The sequence below is a fragment of the Moschus berezovskii genome, chromosome 7 (genome assembly GCF_049115385.1).
Source record: "Moschus berezovskii isolate FMDL1 chromosome 7, NW_MosBer_1.0, whole genome shotgun sequence".
Lineage (NCBI taxonomy): Eukaryota > Metazoa > Chordata > Mammalia > Artiodactyla > Moschidae > Moschus > Moschus berezovskii.
In genome coordinates this window covers 82,970,742-82,990,808 of record NC_142466.1, presented here as the reverse complement: position 1 = coordinate 82,990,808, position 20,067 = coordinate 82,970,742, and the positions used below count along the sequence as shown (strand labels likewise).

General features: G+C 42.8%; 1 protein-coding gene across 1 annotated transcript in view; it reads left to right on the top strand.

Annotated features, from left to right (window-relative positions):
• DCAF12 (DDB1 and CUL4 associated factor 12) overlaps window positions 1-19,388 on the top strand; it is a 40,609-nt gene extending 21,221 nt beyond the window's left edge. The window contains exons 3-9 of the mRNA XM_055427305.2: window positions 3,626-3,832; window positions 4,883-4,943; window positions 12,253-12,446; window positions 13,404-13,469; window positions 14,708-14,870; window positions 16,623-16,801; window positions 17,305-19,388. Of these exons, the coding sequence (XP_055283280.1) occupies window positions 3,626-3,832; window positions 4,883-4,943; window positions 12,253-12,446; window positions 13,404-13,469; window positions 14,708-14,870; window positions 16,623-16,801; window positions 17,305-17,463 (1,029 nt within the window). The 3' untranslated portion in view covers window positions 17,464-19,388. The remainder of the gene's footprint in view (window positions 1-3,625; window positions 3,833-4,882; window positions 4,944-12,252; window positions 12,447-13,403; window positions 13,470-14,707; window positions 14,871-16,622; window positions 16,802-17,304) is intronic.
• The last annotated feature ends 679 nt before the right edge of the window (window positions 19,389-20,067 follow it).

Sequence of the window (20,067 nt, the reverse complement as noted above, 5' to 3'; positions counted from 1 at the left end):
CTGGGCTTATATCAGATGAACTCAGCTACAGGGCCCCACTCTGAGTGCAGGGACATAGAGGTCCCCTGACATCTTTGGGTAGGCCCCAGTAAGGTGGTTACTCTTAAGTGCTTACTGTGTAGCTCTGTGTTGTTGGGGTAGGAGAACAGAACCAGATAAGATAAAGCACCTGCTCTTGGAATTGAGAGGGCATTATTAGCTTAATGGAGAAGAGAGACAAGTGAATATTTTAAACCTGTGATAAGATCTAAATATTGTGAGTAGAGGGCTATCTTGGGATCCTACAAGAGAGGAACTTAATCAGCCTGGACATTAAGGAATATTAGGAAAGGACATGTCTGAACTGAATCATGAAACATAAGGACATAATGGCCAGGTAAAGGGAAGAGTAGGCGAAAGCATTTCTGGCATTGGAACAGCCTAACCATGAAATAAAATCACTATATATCATTGAAGATTTTTGTGTGAGTAATAATTTATAAGCAGTTCTTTCTATAGTATAACGTCCATGGAAGGATGTGAAGCTGGAGAGATAGATAGGGGCCACACTGAGGAGAATCTTGATGCCATGCTGAAGGACTTGAATTTAGGGGAAAGTGAAGTCGCTCAGTTGTGTCCGACTCTTTGCGACCCCATGGACTGTAGCCTACCAGGTTCTTCCATCCATGGGATTTTTCAGGCAAGAGTGGGTTACCATTTCCTTCTTCAGGGGATCTTCCCGACCCAGGGTCGAACCCAGGTCTCCCGCATTGTAGGCAGATGCTTTACCATCTAAGCCACCAGGGAAGTCGAATTTAGGGGAAGGGGAACTAATAGATATTTTTTAATGGACATGGAAGGATTTCCACTCTTTAGGAAGATGAATGATTATAGTGTGGAGTATAGTTTTGTTGAAGGCCTTGCCTGAAGGCAAGTCGTGTAAAGGAGAGAGGATGAAGAAGGAGCCAACTGTAAGAATATTTAGGAGGAAGTTAGGAATCTAGGGTGAATCCCAGGCTTGAGTGAGGAGGCAGATTGTGGTGGCATCAGATGAAATGAGCAATTTGGGGAGGAAGATAATTTGTTTTAGACACATTGAGTTTGAAAATGCCTGTCAGACACATCAGTGATGGCACCAGTTAGTTGGGGGCTCGGCCTTAAATAGTTGTCAGGGTTTACAGGTTTGGGAGTGGTTCCCCTCACTCTTCCTTTCTTTTTAAAATCTGCTTCCCCACCCCAAGTCTCTGCTTGACACTCTTATTCTAGCTACTCTTCCTTTTCTTTCTCTATTTTAAATTTAAGACTTACCTACTTTCTCCTTTCCTGAATCTTCCTATGCAAACAGCAGGTTGTTTATACAAAGATTTGACATGTTTTGGCTTCCCTGGTGGCTCAGAGGTTAAAGTGTCTGCCTCCAATGCGTGAGACCTGGGTTCGATCCCTGGGTCGGGAAGATCCCCTGGAGAAGGAGATGGTAACCCACTCCAGTATTCCTGGAGAATCCCATGGACGGAGAAGCCTAGTAGACTACCGTCCACGGGGTCGCAAAGAGTCGGATACGACTGAGTGACTGAACGGAACGGCTTCACTCTGAGATTTGCTGATAGAATTTTAAATGAACTTCCTAGACGATAAGGTATATGAGGACAGAGATCATTCCCAGTAGTTAGGTTTCTCACACCTAGAACAGTTCTTGGCATTGAATTGGTGCTGCCTCAGTGAGCAAATAAAGGAAAGAATCATTGAATGAATAAATAAAGAGTTTAATGATAGACTCCATTGGGAATGCCCTTTCTCTAAGACTGATCTTTTCTATCAAGCATTTCTCTGAGCTGAATTTTGAAGGACGAAAGTGTTGGTTTCTTACAGAAGTGGATAAGGGCATTTCAGGCAGAAGGAGCAGCATAAGCAGAGACATGGAGGCACAGAACAGATAAGTAGTTGAGATGTGAACATCTCTTACTCTCTTATATCTCAGGTCACTCTAGCACACCTGGTATGGTTTATACTTATGTCTAATAGTGGTTGTGATGTGTTTTGTTTATAATTTTCTACACATGTGTTGGTAAGAATTAGTGATACATAATATGGTTACACTGGTAGAAAACCTTTCATCAGGTTCATTAGGTCCAAAGTCTAATACAAGTCTTCTTTGAAGTCATCTTTGAATATCAGGCAGAATTTACTTCTTCCTCTTCTGTGTTTATATAACATATTGTACCTATCTCTGTTATGTTTTCTTATTTACATGTTTCATTTGACTAGTGTAGCCCTGACTTTGCAGTTTAGTTCAATTCAGTCACTCAGTCATGTCCAACTCTTTGCGACCCCATGAATCACAGCACGCCAGGCCTCCCTGTCCATCACCAACTCCCGGAGTTCACTCAGACTCATGTCCATCGAGTCGGTGATGCCATCCAGCCATCTCCTCCCACCCCCAATCCCTCCCAGCATCAGAGTCTTTTCCAGTGAGTCAGCTCTTCGCATGAGGTGGCCAAAGTATTGGAGTTTCAGCTTTAGCATCAGTCCTTCCAATGAACACCCAGGACTGATCTCCTTCAGGATGGACTGGTTGGATCTCCTTGCAGTCCAAGGGACTCTCAAGAGTCTTCTCCAACACCCCACAGTTCAAAAGCATCAATTCTTCAGCCCTCAGCTTTCTTCACAGTCCAACTCTCACATCCATACATGACCACAGGGAAAACCATAACCTTGACTAGACGGACCTTGGTTGACAAAGTAATGTCTCTGCTTTTTAATATGCTATCTAGGTTGGTCATAACTTTCCTTCCAAGGAGTAAGCGTCTTTTAATTTCATGGCTGCAGTCACCATCTGCAGTGATTTTGAAGCCCCCAAAAATAAAGTCTGACAGTGTTTCCACTGTTTTCCCATCTATTTCCCATGAAGTGATGGGACCAGATGCCATGATCTTAGTTTTCTGAATGTTCAGCTTCAAGCTAACCTTTTCACTCTCCTCTTTCACTTTCCTCAGGAGGCTTTTTAATTCCTCTTCACTTTCTGCCATAAGGGTGGTGTCATCTGCATATCTGAGGTTGTTGATATTTCTCCTGGCAATCTTGATTCCAGCTAGTGCTTTTTCCAGCCCAGTGTTTCTCATGATGTACTCTGCATGTAAGTTAAATAAGCAGGGTGACAATACACAGCCTTGACGTACTCCTTTTCAAAACTATTTGAAACCAGTCTGTGTTTCCATGTCCAGTTCTAACTGTTGCTTCCTGACCTGCATATAGGTTTCTCAAGAGGCAGGTCAGGTGGTCTGGTATTCCCGTCTCTTTCAGAATGTTCCACAGTTTATTGTGATCCACACAGTCAAAGGCTTTGGCATAGTCAATAAAGCAGAAATAGATGTTTTTCTGGAACTCTTGCTTTTTCCATGATCCAGCGGATGTTGGCAATTTGATCTCTGGTTCCTCTGCCTTTTCTAAAACCAGCTTGAACATCTGGAAGTTCACGGTTCACGTATTGCTGAAGCCTGTCTTGGAGAATTTTGAGTATTACTTTACTAGCACGTGTTAGTAGACATTAATTAAATGATGGATAACTGAGTGAATGAATGGATATTTATACCCAAGGTCAGCCACACTGAAGAGAAACTTCACCTTCTTTATCTCTTTTCTCTTGTAGCTATTTGTAGTGGATGTCCAGACAAGCCAGATCACCAAGATTCCCATTCTGAAGGACCGGGAGCCTGGATGTGTGACTCAGCAGGGCTGCGGTATCCATGCTATTGAGCTGAATCCCTCTAGAACACTGTTGGCCACTGGAGGAGACAACCCTAATAGTCTTGCTATCTACCGGCTGCCTACACTAGATCCTGTGTGTGTGGGAGATGTAAGTTTTTAAACAGAGCCCAGCAGGTAACATGGACCTTCCTCCCGTAAGCCCTTCAGGAAGGAATAGTTTGCTTACGGCTGACTTGGGGGCTGGGGTCGGGGTGAGGAGTTGTTATGGTGAGATGTGGGTGTGGCGATTTCAGAGTGGGTACTGCGCTCCCCGCAGAGAGCTTCAGATGTTGACAGAAGGTGTGTTTGATAAAGGTGCGAGCAGCACACCTCAGATGCCAGCAGCAGTGGGTTGGTGTTTTAGTCCTCTGTGTTTACACATTTCCTACTGCCCATGGTCAGAAACGTTTGTTAAACTATCCATTCGGCAACTATTTTTTGACCCTTCTGTGGCCAGGCATTGTTTTAGACTCTGGGGATGTAGCAGTGAATAAAAAAGACAAAGCCCCCCTCTCCTCTTGAAGCCTGTGCTCAAGTGAAGGGAGGCACATAAACCAACAAAAATGTTGCAGTAAGTCAGAGCGGTAAGTGCCATGGAGAAGAGTAAAGCAAGGTAACGGGGGAGAGTGTTGCAGAGGATGCTGTTGCAGAGGGTAGTCAGGGAAGGCCTTTTTGATAAGAATAACACTTGAGCAGGGAGGCTTAAAGGAAATGTGGGTACAAGCCATGCTGATGTCTGAGGAAGAGAGTTCAGAAGATGGGAGAACATAGAGGTTGGTTCTGGCTGTTGTCCCAGGAAGCAAAGGGGAGAGTGCCAGGATGAAGTTGGAGGGATGAGAGTTGGGTAATGGTGTGTAGGAGCCACAGGTAAGACATCAAGAGATAGAGTGCTGGAGAAGTGTGTCCACCGGCCATGTTTATGCCCATAGGCAATCCAGTTTCATTCCAGCTTTGAGCTTCTCAGGACAGAAGTTAAAGATTGTAGGATCATGCCAGTTGGGTTGTGATCACCTGAGATCAGAATTGTAATTTTTACAAAGATATTTTCATTCAGACTTTTAAGCTTTTCAGGGGTGTACGTTGTAATCCTCATTTTACTCATTTCTTTTTTTCTCCCCGTCCCCCCACCTCCCGCACCTGTCACTCCCTCCTCTTGAAGGACGGACACAAGGACTGGATCTTTTCCATTGCATGGATCAGTGACACTATGGCCGTGTCTGGTAAATTGCCCTTTTGTAAGGAATTCTGGTGTGGCATGGAGGGGGGGACGCTAGAATTTAAAAAAGGGATAGTAGTGTGACTGGAAATAGCCCAGTAACCGACCATCAGCCAGGGGCCAGAAAACCTAGTATTGTCTCTTTCTCTGACTTAGCATGTGACCTTGGATAAGTCATGTCCCTTGTATATTCCTAACTTGGAAAGTACTGGAAGTACTGGCACACTTATTACTCTTTCTCTGCCTTTTTTAAAAGAGCCTGTGTGATGGCCCCTTAGCTTCAACATTTTGTTGGGATTCACTAAGACAATAGTTGGGAAAGTGCTTTTGGAAAGTTGTGCTCTGAAAAATATTCGGGGCAATTATCATTTTCTGTACAACTGTATAGTGTTAATAAAGCTGTACAGGATTGGGGGAATTCCCCTCCCCATGGTAGAACAGTCAGGAAAAATACATGGAAATGAATAAAGAGATACTCAAATGCTTTCTGAATACCCATGGCAGCCTAGAACGTAGGCTCAGAGTGCCAGCCAGCTTTTCTGGGTACCTGGCTTCCCAGGTGGCACAGCAGTAAAGAATCCACCTGCCAGTGCAAGAAACACAGGAGATGAGGGTCAGGAAGATCCCCGGGAGGAGGAAATTGCAACCACTCTGGTATCCTTGCCTGGATAATTGCATAGACGGAGGAGTCTCAGGAGCTATAGTCCATGGGTTTGCAAAGAATCAGACATGACTGAGCAATGGAGCATGCCTGCATATATATGTAAAAATATAATCGCCCATTCCAGATTCCCAAATTTTAAAAAAATCACAAGAGTTGCTAAATTAAGTACTTCGTATGTTATTTCATAGAATCATCATAACAATCCTAGAAGGTTTGCATTGTTAGCCTCATTTCACAATTGAGAAGATTTAGATTCTGAGAAGTTATAATTTGCCAGAGGCTACAGAAACAGTGAGAGATGGAGTCAGGATCTGAAGCCAGCTCTCAGTTCAAAGCCCATGTTTAGAACTGCTACGAACAAAGCTAAGGGAACATAAATGTTTCTTTCTTTGTATTTTTTGCAAGGCAATGGAAAACACTAAGGAAGGAAGAGAAGTCTAATGGACAAGCACAGTCACAGTTCACAATTTTTCAGTAGTGGTTCAGAAGCTTTTGGAGTCCCTGTCATTTGTCTCCCCAAGAAATGAGAGCTCCTAGAGGGTGAAGACTGAATCATGTCCCCTCTGTGGGGACTATGTATATGACAGTAACCTGAACTAAATGGGGTAGTTGGGAGCCAGGACATGGCTTTTTTGGAGAGCTTTCCTTCTCTTTTTTAATATACCCTGGCAGTGTTCTATGTTTTCAGGCTGATAGCTTCCAAGGCTACATTTTGTGAACAGTAAGCAGGTTTTAAGAATACTGGCTCTGAAACAGGAACAGACTCACAAATATAGAATACAAACTTATGGTTACCAAAACAGAGAGGGAGGGAGTTGGGACAGATTAAGGATATGGGATTAACTGATACAAACTACTGTATGTAAAGTAAAAAAGCAACAGGGATATCCTGTATAGCACAAGGTATGATGCTCAGTATCTTGTAATAACCTAATGGAATATAATCTGCAAAAATACTGAGTCATTATGTTATCTACCTGAAATTAATATAGTATTATAAATCAGTTATACTTAAATTTAAAAAGAAGAAAGAATATTGACTCTGAGAGAACTGTACTCTGAAAACTATACAACATTTATGAAGGAAATTGAAGATGTTATAAAGGAAAGGAAAGATATCCTATGGTCTTGGATTAGAGGAATTAATGCTGTTAAAATATCTGTATTTCCCTAAGCAATCTACAGATTTAATGCAATCCTTACCAAAATACCCATGACATTTTTCATCAAACTAGAGCAGTCCTAAAATGTACATGGAACCACAAAAGACCCCAAATTGCTAGATCAATTTTTTTTTTTAATTTCTTTTGTTTGCTTGCTTGCTTTTGGCTGCTTTGGGTCTTCGTTGCTATACATAGGCTTTTTCTAGTTGCAGAGAGTGGGGGCTACTCTTTGTTGCAGTGTGCAGGCTTCCCGTTGTGGTGGCTTTCTTGTTGTGGAGCATGGGCTCTAGGCACTTGAGCTCAGTAGTTGTGGCTCTTGGCTCTAGAGGACAGGCTCAGTAGTTGTAGCACATTGGTGTAGTTGCTCCATGACATGTGAAATCTTCCTGGACCAGGTGGATCAATGCAGGTGGATTCTCATCCACTGTACCACCAGGGCAGTCCTGCCAGAGCAATCTTGAGATAAGAAAGAACAAAGCTAGAGATAGCATGCCCCCTGACTTCAGACTGAACTACAAAGCTGTGGTCATTGAAGCAACATGGTACTGGGACAAAAAGACACTCAGAGATCAATGGTACAGAACAAAGAAGTAAACTGGTTAGTAAATCTGTGGCAAAGCATATACAATGGAGAAAAACCAGTCTTTTTAATGAGAAGTGCTGGGGAAAATGGACAGCTATTTGTAAAAGAATGAAATTATTGATAGAACATTTTCTCAACACCAATATACTAAACTAAACTCAAAATGGATTAAAGACCTAAATGTAAGACTTGAAACCATGAAACTCCTAGAAAACATAGGCAGAACACGCTTTAATATAAATCATAGCAACGTCTTATTTGATCTCCTGAGGCAAAGGAAACAGCAAAAAAAGACAGCCTATGGAAGGGGAGAAAATGTTTGCAGATGATATGACCCATAAGGATTAATATCTAAAACATATAGACAGCTCGTACAACTCTATTTAAAAAAATAAACAGCCCAGTTAAAAATTGGTCAGGGGACATCCCTGGTGGTGCAGTGGGTAAGAATCCACCTGCCAGTGCAGGGGATACAGGTTCAATCCCTGGTCGGGGAACTAAGATCCCACAGGCTGAGGAGCAGCTAAGCCCATGTGCTCCAGAGCCCCACAACTGGAGAATCCCTGCACCACAACGAACAGCGCCACATGAGGCAGTGAAAATCCCATGTGCCACAACCGAGACCCAAAGCAGCCAAAATAAAATTTAATAAAATATGTAGCCGTGGAATTCCCTGGCAGTCCAGTGGTTAAGACTCTGCATTTTCACTGCCAAGGGCGCAAGTTCAGCTCCTGGGCAGAGAACTAAAATCCCACAAGCCACGTGGCACATCTAAAAAGCTAAAACAGGTAACAACAAGGACCTATTATACAGCACAGGGAAATCTGCTCAATATATTGTAATAACCTAAACAGGAAAAGAATTTGAAAAGGAATAGATATGTATATTTATAACTGAATCACTTTGCTGTACACTTGAAAGTAACACAATACTATTAATCAACTATATCCCAATGTAAAGTAAAAATGTAAAACACTGAAGATGTGATATATATACACAATGAACTATTACTCAGCTATTAAAAAAAATGAAATTCTTCCATTTTCAACAACATGGATGGACCTGAAGGGTATTATGCTTAGTGAAATAAGTCAGTGAAAGACAAAAACTCATCACTGGAATGTGGAATCCAAAAATAAAATGAATGTATAAAAACAAACAGTTTCACCGAAAAAGAGAATAAACTAGTGGCTACCAGTGGGCGGCGGGTTGGGGGGCGGGCAAGATAGAAGTATGGAATTAAGTACAAACTACTGTGTACAAAATAAGCAACAGGGATATATTGTACAGCACAAGGAAATATGGCTGTTATTTTATAATGACCTTAAATGGAGTATAATCTATAAAAATATTGAATCACTGTGCTGTACACCTGAAACAAATATAATATTGTAAGTCAACTAATACTATAGTAAAACATTAAAATCTAGGGACTTCCCTGGTGGTCTAGTAGTTAAGACTTTCAATGCAGGGGGCACTGGTTTAATCCTTAATTGGGGAAGAGCCTATATGCTTCATGGAGCAGCCAAAAAAAAAAGAAAGATTAAAATCTAAATGCACTATTCTCATCTTCTATTGAGACTTTAATTATTAGAACATGCCTTCCTTATCGGAGAAGGCAATGGCAAGCCACTCCAGTACTCTTGCCTAGAAAATCCCATGGATGGAGGAGCCTGGTGGGCTGCAGTCCATGGGGTCGCTACGCGTCGGACACGACTGAGCGACTTCACTTTCACTTTTCACTTTCACACATTGGAGAAGGAAATGGCAACCCACTCCAGTGTTCTTGCCTGGAGAATCCCAGGGACTGGGGAGCCTGGTGGGCTTCCGTCTATGGGGTCACACAGAGTCGGACACGACTGAAGTGACTTAGCAGCAGCAGCAGCAGCCTTCCTTATAAACTGTAGAATAAATAAAAACTCTACATACACAGCAAAAACCCATCAATGTTCCTAATATATAATTTTGCCATCTAAATTGAGGAAATACAACTTTGTACAAATAATAATCTTCAAATGCTGTGTTCTCCAAATTGTTGCATATTGAAAGATGCTTGTGTTTCAGTTTCCTGATCATCCAAATAAGTTGGTAGACCTCCCTACCCTAATGATGGAGATGCCCTGTGACAAGCTTATGTCATATTGTAGGATATACAACACCACAAACAGTTGTGGAAGCTAAAGAGTAAAATCACAGTATACATTTTAAAACTATAATACTTGCAGAGACAATAAGAAGCCTGATTTGGAGGAGTGATATATAAAGATTGAGAAACTGCCTCAAAATTTTGCAGTAAGCAGCTCAGTTTCAAATATTAATAGCTCCAACATTCAACTGTGCAGGAGAGCAGGGGGAAGATTTTCTGGAGGGAACTTCCCTGGCGGTTCAGTCGTTGAGACTCCACATTTCAGCTGCAGGGGGCCTGGGTTTGATCCTTGGTTGGCATCCTAAGATCCCATAATCTGCACAGTGCAGTCAAAAAAAAAGCTGTTGAATTTTCAGTTATGCTTCATTTACATCCTAATCAGGAATTTCATACTCTGAGAGGTCACATCAGCAAGAAAGTTCAGATAGTTTTAAGTCAATGTTCCGTTCCGTTCCGTTCCCTTCCGTCACTCAGTTGTGTCCGACTCTATGCGACCCCGTGGACTGTAGCCTACCAGGCTTCTCCGTCCATGGGATTCTCCAGGCAAGAATACTGGAGTGGGTTACCGTTTCCTTCTCCAGGGGATCTTCCCGACCCAGGGATCGAACCCGGGTCTCCCGCATTGGAGGCAGACGCTTTAACCTCTGAGCCACCAGGGAAGCCCCAAGTCAATGTAGATGTCTTATTTAATTGGATATAAACAAGGTTCTATTATTCACCAAAAAAGAATGTTTGATGTACCATTAACATTAAAATAGGTTTTGGTGCATTTAAAAAAAGAATATTGGCTCTGTAATAAAGACCTGAATTTGAATCCTGGTCTACCGCTTATTAGAATAGAGGACAAGTTATTTAAGACTTTTTAAGACTTGGGTTTAAACATGGATAATAATTATACATACTTTAAAGGGTCATTGGGAAGATCAAATGATATGTTTAGTGGCTGCCATAGTGAAAATGCTCGATACTTGTTAACCAGTGTTAATGTTCACATTTGATGAACATCAACCCCTTGATGATGAACATTCCCCTCAGATTCAGGGTATTCAAACTCATCAATCTCCCTCCCAGGACCATACCTCTCCCTACCATTGACATATTGGTAAATGCTCCTACCTTCTACCTAGGCACACAGCCAGGGAACTAAGACTGTTCAGTCTCTGTAGATTACCAAGCCCTGTTGATATGATTTTCTAAAATATCTCTTATACCCATCAATTTACTTTCTGTCTTCTCTCAGTGCTCATCATCTATCTTTTGAATTATCCCAGTGTCCTTCTGTACTTTCTGATTCTAGTCTTATCTCCTCTAATCTAATCTTCATGTTGCTGCCAGATTAGTTCTTTAAATAAAATTTTCCTTACTGCAAAAGTAACATATGTTTGTTATAAGAATTTTAAAAATTCAAATAAAAAAGGAAAGCATTACCCACACAATCTCTGCCTAGAGATAGGCACTGTTAACATTTTAAAATACATCTTGCTAGTCTTTTTTCAGTACATATTCCAGTTGTTAAAATGGGATCATTACTAGGTTAAAATAGGATCATTTTAGAGGGATAGATAGATGTATGATATACCAAGTATAAGAAAATGTTGATGGTAGACTCTAGATGTAAGTATATAATTCATTGTAAAATTCTTTCAGCATTTCAACATGCTTGACATTTTTCATAATAAAGCTTGTGGTGTTTTATTTTTTTAACTTGCCTTATAACTCTTACGTAGTTCTCTAGATGTGCCCTTCTCTTGGTGGCCTTTTCTGGATTTCACACACATTGAACCCTGTTGTGAACCTCTGTCCACAGACCTTACGGTACAAACAAATTGAGTGATATTTCTCCCATGTTAAACAGTTTTTACTGTGAAGTATTCAGGAGATTTAAAGTGTGGGAGGGGCACCTTCTGGTCTGAAAGGAATGTTGGCAAATATTGATACTGAAAGGAATTTTAAAAATTTTTTAATGGTTCTTGATATACTGTTTTATATCTATCCAATAGACCTGTTTTAAGTGCTTCATTACTGTTTCCTAAGGAAAACAATTTATGTTATTAAGCATTCATCTTATGTAGAACAGTCATTCTTAATTCAGGGGTTGTGGTCCCTTTAAGGGGCCTAGGAACCTCCCTGAAGTTAAGTGTGCAATGTAGATCTTTGGTGTATTTTTCTAGAGAAAGAAGTCTTTAACATTCCTAAGTCTGAAGAAGGGGTGCTGTGACTCAGAAAATGTTAAACACCACTGATCTAGAGTGGAAGTTGCTGGATCCTGTTACCTAGTAGAAATCACCTGTGCATTCACACCCCCGTAACCTGAGCATTTGGCTTGGAACATTACTGAGCTTTGTCAAATGTATTATGTTCTCTTTTGAAAAGCCTCACCAACCACATTACACTTAAAGGTTACATTTTGGAACTTCCCTGGCAGTGCAGTGGTTAAAACTCTGCGCTTCCAATGCAAGGGGTGAAGATTCGATCCCTGGTTGGGGAACTAAGATCCCACAGGCTGTGGGACAGACATGGTCAAAAAAATATACATATGTGTGATTATATATTAACTCCTACACTTCAGTTGAATCATCCTCTCAGTGTACTATTGAAATGCATACTGCTGTCTGTTTTGGTTTGGGCCACTGGCCAGACTTCTGCACATGTGAACATGGTACACAGAGAACTAGGCTAAGAAAGTCATTTTGGCTTCTTGGGACTGTCTCGTGGCGAGTTGGTATGTCTGATACCCATGGTTTCCTTGCCCGGCAGGCTCACGTGATGGTTCTATGGGACTCTGGGAGGTGACAGATGATGTGTTGACCAAAAGTGATGCAAGGCACAATGTGTCGCGAGTCCCTGTGTATTCTCACATCACTCACAAGGCCTTAAAGGACATCCCCAAGGAGGACACAAACCCTGACAACTGCAAGGTCCGGGCTCTGGCCTTCAACAACAAGAACAAGGTATGAGCTTGCCAGAGGTCCCTGAAGCCTATTCCCCTTGCTTCAGTTTCTTGGCTTATGTCTTGGAAGATGCACTTCCCTTCTCTTTTCCCGAGTCAGAGCTTACTGCATAACTCGGTTCTGAGCCTAAGTGGCATCTCCTGAAGACTAAGGGATGCTCAGTAACAATCTCTCTCTGAGAAAGATTATAACTATAATTATGAAACCTACCCCTTGCAGTGAGTATTCTCTACATGGTTCATGTCTGTTAACCTCTCAGAGTTTCCCCAGGGCCATTCTGATCTGTCTGTCATCTGCATGTGACCTTGCAGGTGCTCTGTTTTGGGTATGATTTTCCTACATGCAGTCACTTTCTTTTCTCGTATTCCGTTTCTTTTCATTCTTCACTGCCTCTTCTCAGTGCTTCCATCAATCATCTGAGTCATTTGAGTCAGATCTCCTGAAACTGAACTGTTAAGTAGACTGCTGGTTTGAAGACCCAGACCCATAAGAGAAGAAAGGCTTTTCCCAAAATTTGAGTCAGACCACAATTTGAGGGCTAGTTCCCTTAGCCTCCCATCTCTCATCCATATTTAGAGGTTAGGGATAGACCTATCTCCTACCTTAGAACCTCTACTTATAGAAGCTCTCACACTGAGACTTACAAAACTGGCTTTCATGTGTGTGCTCTGTTCTAACTATCAAACAGGATGTCATGTGTATGATTGTATGCTACTGGCTTTTTGAACCTTGGGTGTCTCCATTCAGGCCTGGACTAGCTTCTTGGGTTCTCTCAAGAAGCAGCCTTGCTTTACTGTGTTGTCCAGTGGGATTTCATAGGGTGAGATGAGGGGCTGATAATCCCTGGCACCATCATGGGATCCAAGTGAGGAATGGAGGACCCCATCCTGCAGGTGTTCTGCTTACTGTTGTATATTAGTTGCTGTGTGTATGACCTGTTTTTCATTGCTTTTGCAGGAATTGGGAGCAGTATCTCTAGATGGCTACTTTCATCTCTGGAAGGCTGAAAATACCCTATCTAAGGTGTGATGAACGTGACTTGGTAGTTTCACCTTAAAGTTAAAATACTGTAATCTTCTCTGAATTTTTCATTCTCATCTAAAACATGAATTCTTGAGGTGTCTGGACATATGATCACATGGTACATTAACTTCTGAGTCTAGCCTGCCTCTCTCGAAAATCTTTTAAAGAAATCAGTGGGGTGATGCTTTCACATTGTTCACATTGCAAGGGCTTGCTGAGAGACTCCGTTAACTCGCAGTCCTCCATTCCACAATGCATTTCAGTATTTACTTATGGACTGTGGACTATTTGCAACATTGTCAGGGTAGGCAAACCTAAATGTTAGGAGTCGTTGACAAAAAACAATTAAGAGAAATCATCTCCAGAATAATCATATAAGGTATGTGTGTTGGTTGCTTAGTCGTGTCTCAACTCTTTGCAACCCCATGGGCTGTACCCTGCCAGGCTTCTCTGTCCATGGAATTCTCCAGACAAGAACACTGGAGTGGGTTGCTGTTTCTTTCTCTAATGCAAGGTATGAATTTACAATATTTGCAAGCAGCTTTTGCCTAAAGCTAAACATACCTGTGAATCCTTTGCTCTGTTCTTGTCCCAGAGGCCATTGAGACTTATTCCTTCTTTGATGGAATCTCTTTCAAGAGGAAGCAGAGCTCCAGGAATTACTGATTCCTTCATGTCACAGGAGCCTTTGTGCTCCACCACCCTTGCTGGGTGCCTCAACTTCAGTGTGCTCTGAAGATTGGCTAAATGATAAGGATCCAGGGTCAGCGCTGATTAGGCTGCCTGGGGTTGAGCCAAGGGTGTGCTTTCTGTAGTGTAAGCTACCATACAGTGGGGGATTTAGGCTTCAGGTAGCCAGAAACAAGGTCTCCTACCTGAAGATCAATGAGAAGGTTGGGCTCTTCCTGGCAGAGAAAACAGATGGGCCCTTGGCTTTAGTGCCCTGGAGTTATCCCTGGTAACAGCCTGTGGTTTTTGGCCTTTCTCTCCGCTTCTCATTATTTAATTCCAGCTTGACCTTTTCCCCTAACCACTCCTCTTCAGTACCTAGATCATGTTTATTATCACCACCCTTTGTTTCTCTTAACATCTAGGGATGGAGCAATATACATGTCTTTTGATCTCTGACTTTGCATGTCTTGTTTATGAGGAAAGCCCACAGAGGTGGGCAGCAAAGAACAGCGCCCTTCTGTATACTCTCTAGTATTACCATGGTTACCTTTCTCCTCTGTTTTCAGCTCCTCTCCACCAAACTGCCATATTGCCGTGAAAATGTGTGCCTGGCCTATGGTAATGAATGGTCAGTCTATGCAGTGGGCTCCCAAGCTCACGTCTCTTTCTTGGATCCGCGGCAGCCATCATACAACGTCAAGTCTGTCTGCTCCAGGGAGCGAGGCAGTGGTAAGAGCCCTGTGTGCCCCTCAGGCTTACAGCTGCATTGCCATTGGTTTTTGACCTTCTGTTTCTATATTGGTTTCCAGACAAGTACAGTGATCTTTATGAAGGTGTTTGGTGACACAGAGGGGAGTTGGAATGCCTGTGTGGCAGCCAAGCTTCAAACACTTTAGATAAATGTGTGGTCGCAGAAGCCTTTGATGGAAACCAACCGTCAGGATATTGGTGGTTTCCGTGCTCCCTCACATCACCCTACTCTCTTTCTTGTGTTAGTTTTTTTGTTGGAACTCTGCCTGAACTAGAAAATTCATTTTTTGCTAAGGGATGATGCAGGAGACTGAGGGGGATTTTGCGGAGGGCTCTGAGGAAGCTTTTGGGGGTGGTAATGTTATTGGTTGTGGTGATGGTGTCGTGGATATATACATATGTTAAAACCTCACATTGTGTACTTTGAATATTTGCAGTGCATTGTATATCAATTGTATGTCAGTAAAGATAAAGAAGATATTTAGTTCTGACCACTGGATGAACTAGACTTCAAAACTCCACCATCACCACCACCAGTCTTTAATAGCATATTCTCTCTGAGGGCACCCTCATTCTTTATTGAGGAATAAAAAGGCATGTTTGTACTGTACTTAAAGATTTCAGAATACTTTTGTCAGCCATCTCATTTCATCTTACCAAGAACCCTGTGGGAGGCAGTTTATACCCCGTTTTATAGAGGAGGAGACTGGGACCCAGATGGGTTAAATAACTTGCCCAGCATCACACTGGTTGGTGGGGGAACAGCCCAGGGACCAGAATCCAGAGGATCCAATTTAACAAAGTGTGTTTTCTTATCTCTCCTTTGTCCCCCTTCTTTTGCAAAAATGTGGCTGCCATTAAAAGGCACTGCATGGATTACACTTTAGCTTCTTTCAAGTAGTATTTATTTTCATGCAAATGTTGCAGATATGGCCTTTGTTTTGGGCTTGTTTGTTTTCATTTAACTTTGAAATACTTACATTTCAGAACTGAGAGAGTAACTGTGTGTAAGTAAGGGAAAGAGTAAATTGCCTTATCTAGAATGATGCCTGCAGTGAAGAGATTTTGGTTACTGTTACAGGAGTGGCATTCAAACCTAGTAAGAAGATATTGATTTCACAAATACTAGTGAGACCTCTTCACATAGCATGCTCTTATTTAATCCACAGATGCAGCAGATGTGTTTTCCCTGTGACCCAAAGGGATTAGGTGACTTGTCTTAAATTCACCAAGTGAGAGACTGTGCACCTTGAGTCTTGAGTTCTAGGCTATTTGCCACTCTCCTAACACACTTAATACCAGATAAAGACCTTTTGCCGTGCCATAGTAGTGGTTTTATTTCAAATACAAGAAAGTCCTTGTTAATGTAATGATTTATAAATATGCACATCACCCCAGTTTCAGTGCAAGTTAGAAACATATAATGGAGAAGAGCTCAGAGTGATGAAGGATGACTTCAGAGTGAGCCAAGGGGAGGCAAGAAGGTTCAGGGCAGACTTGTGGTCCTAGGCCACAAGCATCTCGGGCATCATCAGGCACTTCTCTGAGGCTTATGGGAAGGTTCCTGTTAATGTGCGGATGGCCAGTGTGGCATCACGGTGCTCTGGCTTGTGCATGAGCTAGGTCTGCCACAGGAAAGGTGCTGTGGTATCTCGGGGTGGCATGTGAACTCAGTGCCAGAGAAATTCAGGCTTGCAGATCTGATTGCTCTTTTACTTTTCTCTCTCTCAGGGATCCGGTCAGTGAGCTTCTATGAGCACATCATCACTGTGGGCACAGGGCAGGGCTCCCTGCTTTTCTATGACATCCGAGCTCAGAGGTTCCTGGAAGAGAAGCTCTCGGCTTGTTACGGGTCCAAGCCCAAACTTGCAGGAGAGAACCTGAAACTAACAACTGGCAAAGGCTGGCTGGTGAGTAAGCCCAGCCTCACATGGTTACTGGCCAGTGACAGAAAAGTTGTCCTTACATTCCCACCCCTACTAACACATCATAGTTTTTCACTAGTAAGAGGCAGGTAAAGACACTGTCCCGTGATTTTTGTTTTTGTGTCTGCACATCCATGGGAAAACTGAGGCCCAGAAGACACACCAGTTGACCCAGGATAACCCGCAGGTGATAACAGCCAGAAGGAGAAGGAGCCTTCCACTGAGACTGCCAGTGAATTATTAAAGCATTGGTTCCAGCAGTCCTGAGAAGACCTTAGGCTTGCGTAGCACTTCTTCATCCTACTTGGCTCCTCCCTAATGTCATTTGGAAAAATGGGGCCCCAAGTCCATGAGCACCAGTCTCCTGGGATTCAATGATAGATAACAGGACCTTCTCCTCTCAAGGAGCCCAGAAAGCATCCTTGTCCCTTCTTTCGCCTCTTCTGCCCCCCGGCAAGTACTAACAGAGTCTCTTTTTTTCCCCATAGAATCATGATGAAACCTGGAGGAATTACTTTTCGGACATTGATTTCTTCCCCAATGCTGTTTACACCCACTGCTACGACTCGTCCGGAACGAAACTCTTTGTGGCAGGAGGTCCCCTCCCTTCAGGGCTCCATGGAAACTATGCTGGGCTCTGGAGTTAATGACAACCAACTCTCTCCCCAAATGCAGAGATTTACACTAACTTCCACCTTCAGTTTCCATTTCTTCTTTTGAATTGTGTGAGGTCCTCATATTTTAGTGGGAACACCAGAGTTTGCCTATGCTTTAGGCACTTGACAGGAAGAACCTCTGTACGGAAATCTAAAGGACTTTTTATTTTTTTTGTTTCGTTTTTTCTTGTTTTGGTAAGCAGAATTTAATTTTACTATCTTTTTATCTTTCTGGCTTCTCAACCAGACATTGTTAATTCCTGTTCGTATTTTTTCTTTAAGTGACACACACTCTCCCCTCTCTGGGTTCCTTAGGTTGACATAGTCATTCTTACCCTTACTTCACTCTTGAGAGGTAGGGCTCCTTTATAATTATATAGTTGCTGTCCTAGACTTTCTGTGAAAGTTTGGGGGCTGTGTGTGTGTTGTATGTGTGGTGGGTGTGTGTGTGTGTGAGAGAACTTGTGTGCCTGCAAGTACTGTGTGTCATTGAAGTTACCTGGAATGAGGATTACTGTAATTAAAATATTTATAAAAGAAACAACTTTATTCACAGAGTCCAGCTTTGGGACTGGTCTTTGTCTTGTTTTGTAAAGTCTAACAACACTGATTATAGGAAGTAAAAATAGAAAGGAAAACAAATCACCAGTAGGAAACCCTTTGAGTTAGATTGAAAGCTTCCTGGGACTCTGATGCCAGGACTCCAAAGTAATCCATCTCCCACCTGCCTCTCCCCTTCTGTGTGTCCCCCAGGGGAGGACATTTCTGTGTATGTGTCACTTCCACTTCAGTTTCCCATCTGGTCAAATCCGTGTCCACTACCCCCAAAACATCAGAGTCTCAGCACAAAGTGTGGCTCTGGCAGTTGCAGAAGGCCTGGTGGGACTTGGTAAAAAGAACTTCCATCCCAACCTCCCTCTCCCTCCTCTCAGACAAGACCTGATATGGTTTCTTAGGGACCTGGAATGGGAGACCTCAGGTCTGCTAAAATTCACATGCTTTGGTCCCTTTGGCTTTGAGGAGAAACTTTTTTGCCTTTCTTCTAATCTCCCCAGTGGGTTTTGCTTTTGTTTTCTAAAATGGGTTCAGTTCAGGAGGGTGGAGATGAGCAAGGGATTTATCTGTGTGCAGTGAGTGCTTCATGTGTGGAATGTGTGTTTTCTGAAGACAGTGGAGCCACTCTGTTGGCTCAGCCCTGGGATGGCGATGGGGTGGCCTACAGTCAGCAGCGTTGTGCATGTAAAAGCAGCAATGTGATCAGTGATTTGTTCCGCCCTTGAACTGTTTAGTCTGAGGTTTTTGAACTTGCAGGCAACTGACTCCTTGCTTTTTTATGCATCATATTGCAGATAAGAACTGTTCCCACCCCCACATTCCTCCACCACTCTAAGCACATACTCTGTTTCTGGTAGCAGCCCATTCTGGGGGAAAGAAGTGATATTCCTGCACTCTATGTCCAAGTCACTTTCCCAGTTGTCCCCCCTGCTCTGGGTGTAACTGAGGAGATTAAAAAAAAAAAAAAAAGAGTGTCTTCTCTTTGGTGATGGGGAGGGAAGACAGCAAGTCCACTCTGTATAGTGTTGCAAGGCATACACCACAGGTTCTAGAATTCTCATCTTCTAACCTAGAGACATAGGTGCTATAAACAGGGAATTAAGCAAAATGCTGGATGCTACAGATCTTTTAATTGTCTTAATTTTTTTCTATTATTAAACTACAAGCTGTAGATTTCTTAGTTCTCACAGAACTCATTTTAAACCTACTTGTATAAAAAAATAATTTTAGGATGTTTTGTACTGTTGCCAGACCCTCTTCTGCAATGGGTAATACATTTGATTGTTTGAGGTTTTGTTCTTCAAAATGTAGCACTTGACTTTTTGCCAAGTAAAAATAAATAAATATTCCAGTGCACAGTGGTTCGAGTGTGTGTAACCATTCATGCATTGGAGAAGGAAGTGGCAACCCACTCCAGTGTTCTTGCCTGGAGAATCCCAGGGATGGGGGAGCCTGGTGGGCTTCTGTCTATGGGGTCGCACAGAGTCGGACACGACTGAAGTGACTTAGTAGTAGCAGCAGCAGCAGCCAAGAGGCAGCAGGAAAAATGTCCCAAGTGATTTGTTGGAAGGTCAGTTTGGGGTTCTCTGATTGCTTAAAGCAGAACATGAGAGTTCCCTCGAGGGTAAAGGCGGATCGAGGGCAAACGCACAAACACTAATACCTGCTTGCTCCTCGTCCCCAACCCTGGCCCAGAAGCATTTGCTCTGGAGTCCAGTTGAGAGTAGGTATGCCTGGAGGAAGTGGTGTGGTGCTTCGAGAAAAGCACAGACAGATAGGGAGGGAGCATGCTAGTCCTTGCTCTGAGTGACTGGATGAGCAAAATGACCAGCTCCTCTTACATAAACCAGGGGTGGTGATGGGCCCCATCTGCTTCAGTGGAGGGGCCCTGAGAATGACTGAAAGTGCCCCAGGAATAGGCTTTCATTTTGTCGAAGTTGGAACCATAGATGCTAACTGTAAGAGGAGAAACCAGTGTCTTTAGTGAGTGATGTTCTTCCCAGCGGGTTGTCGCTGAGAGAAAGGTGGACTGCTGAACCC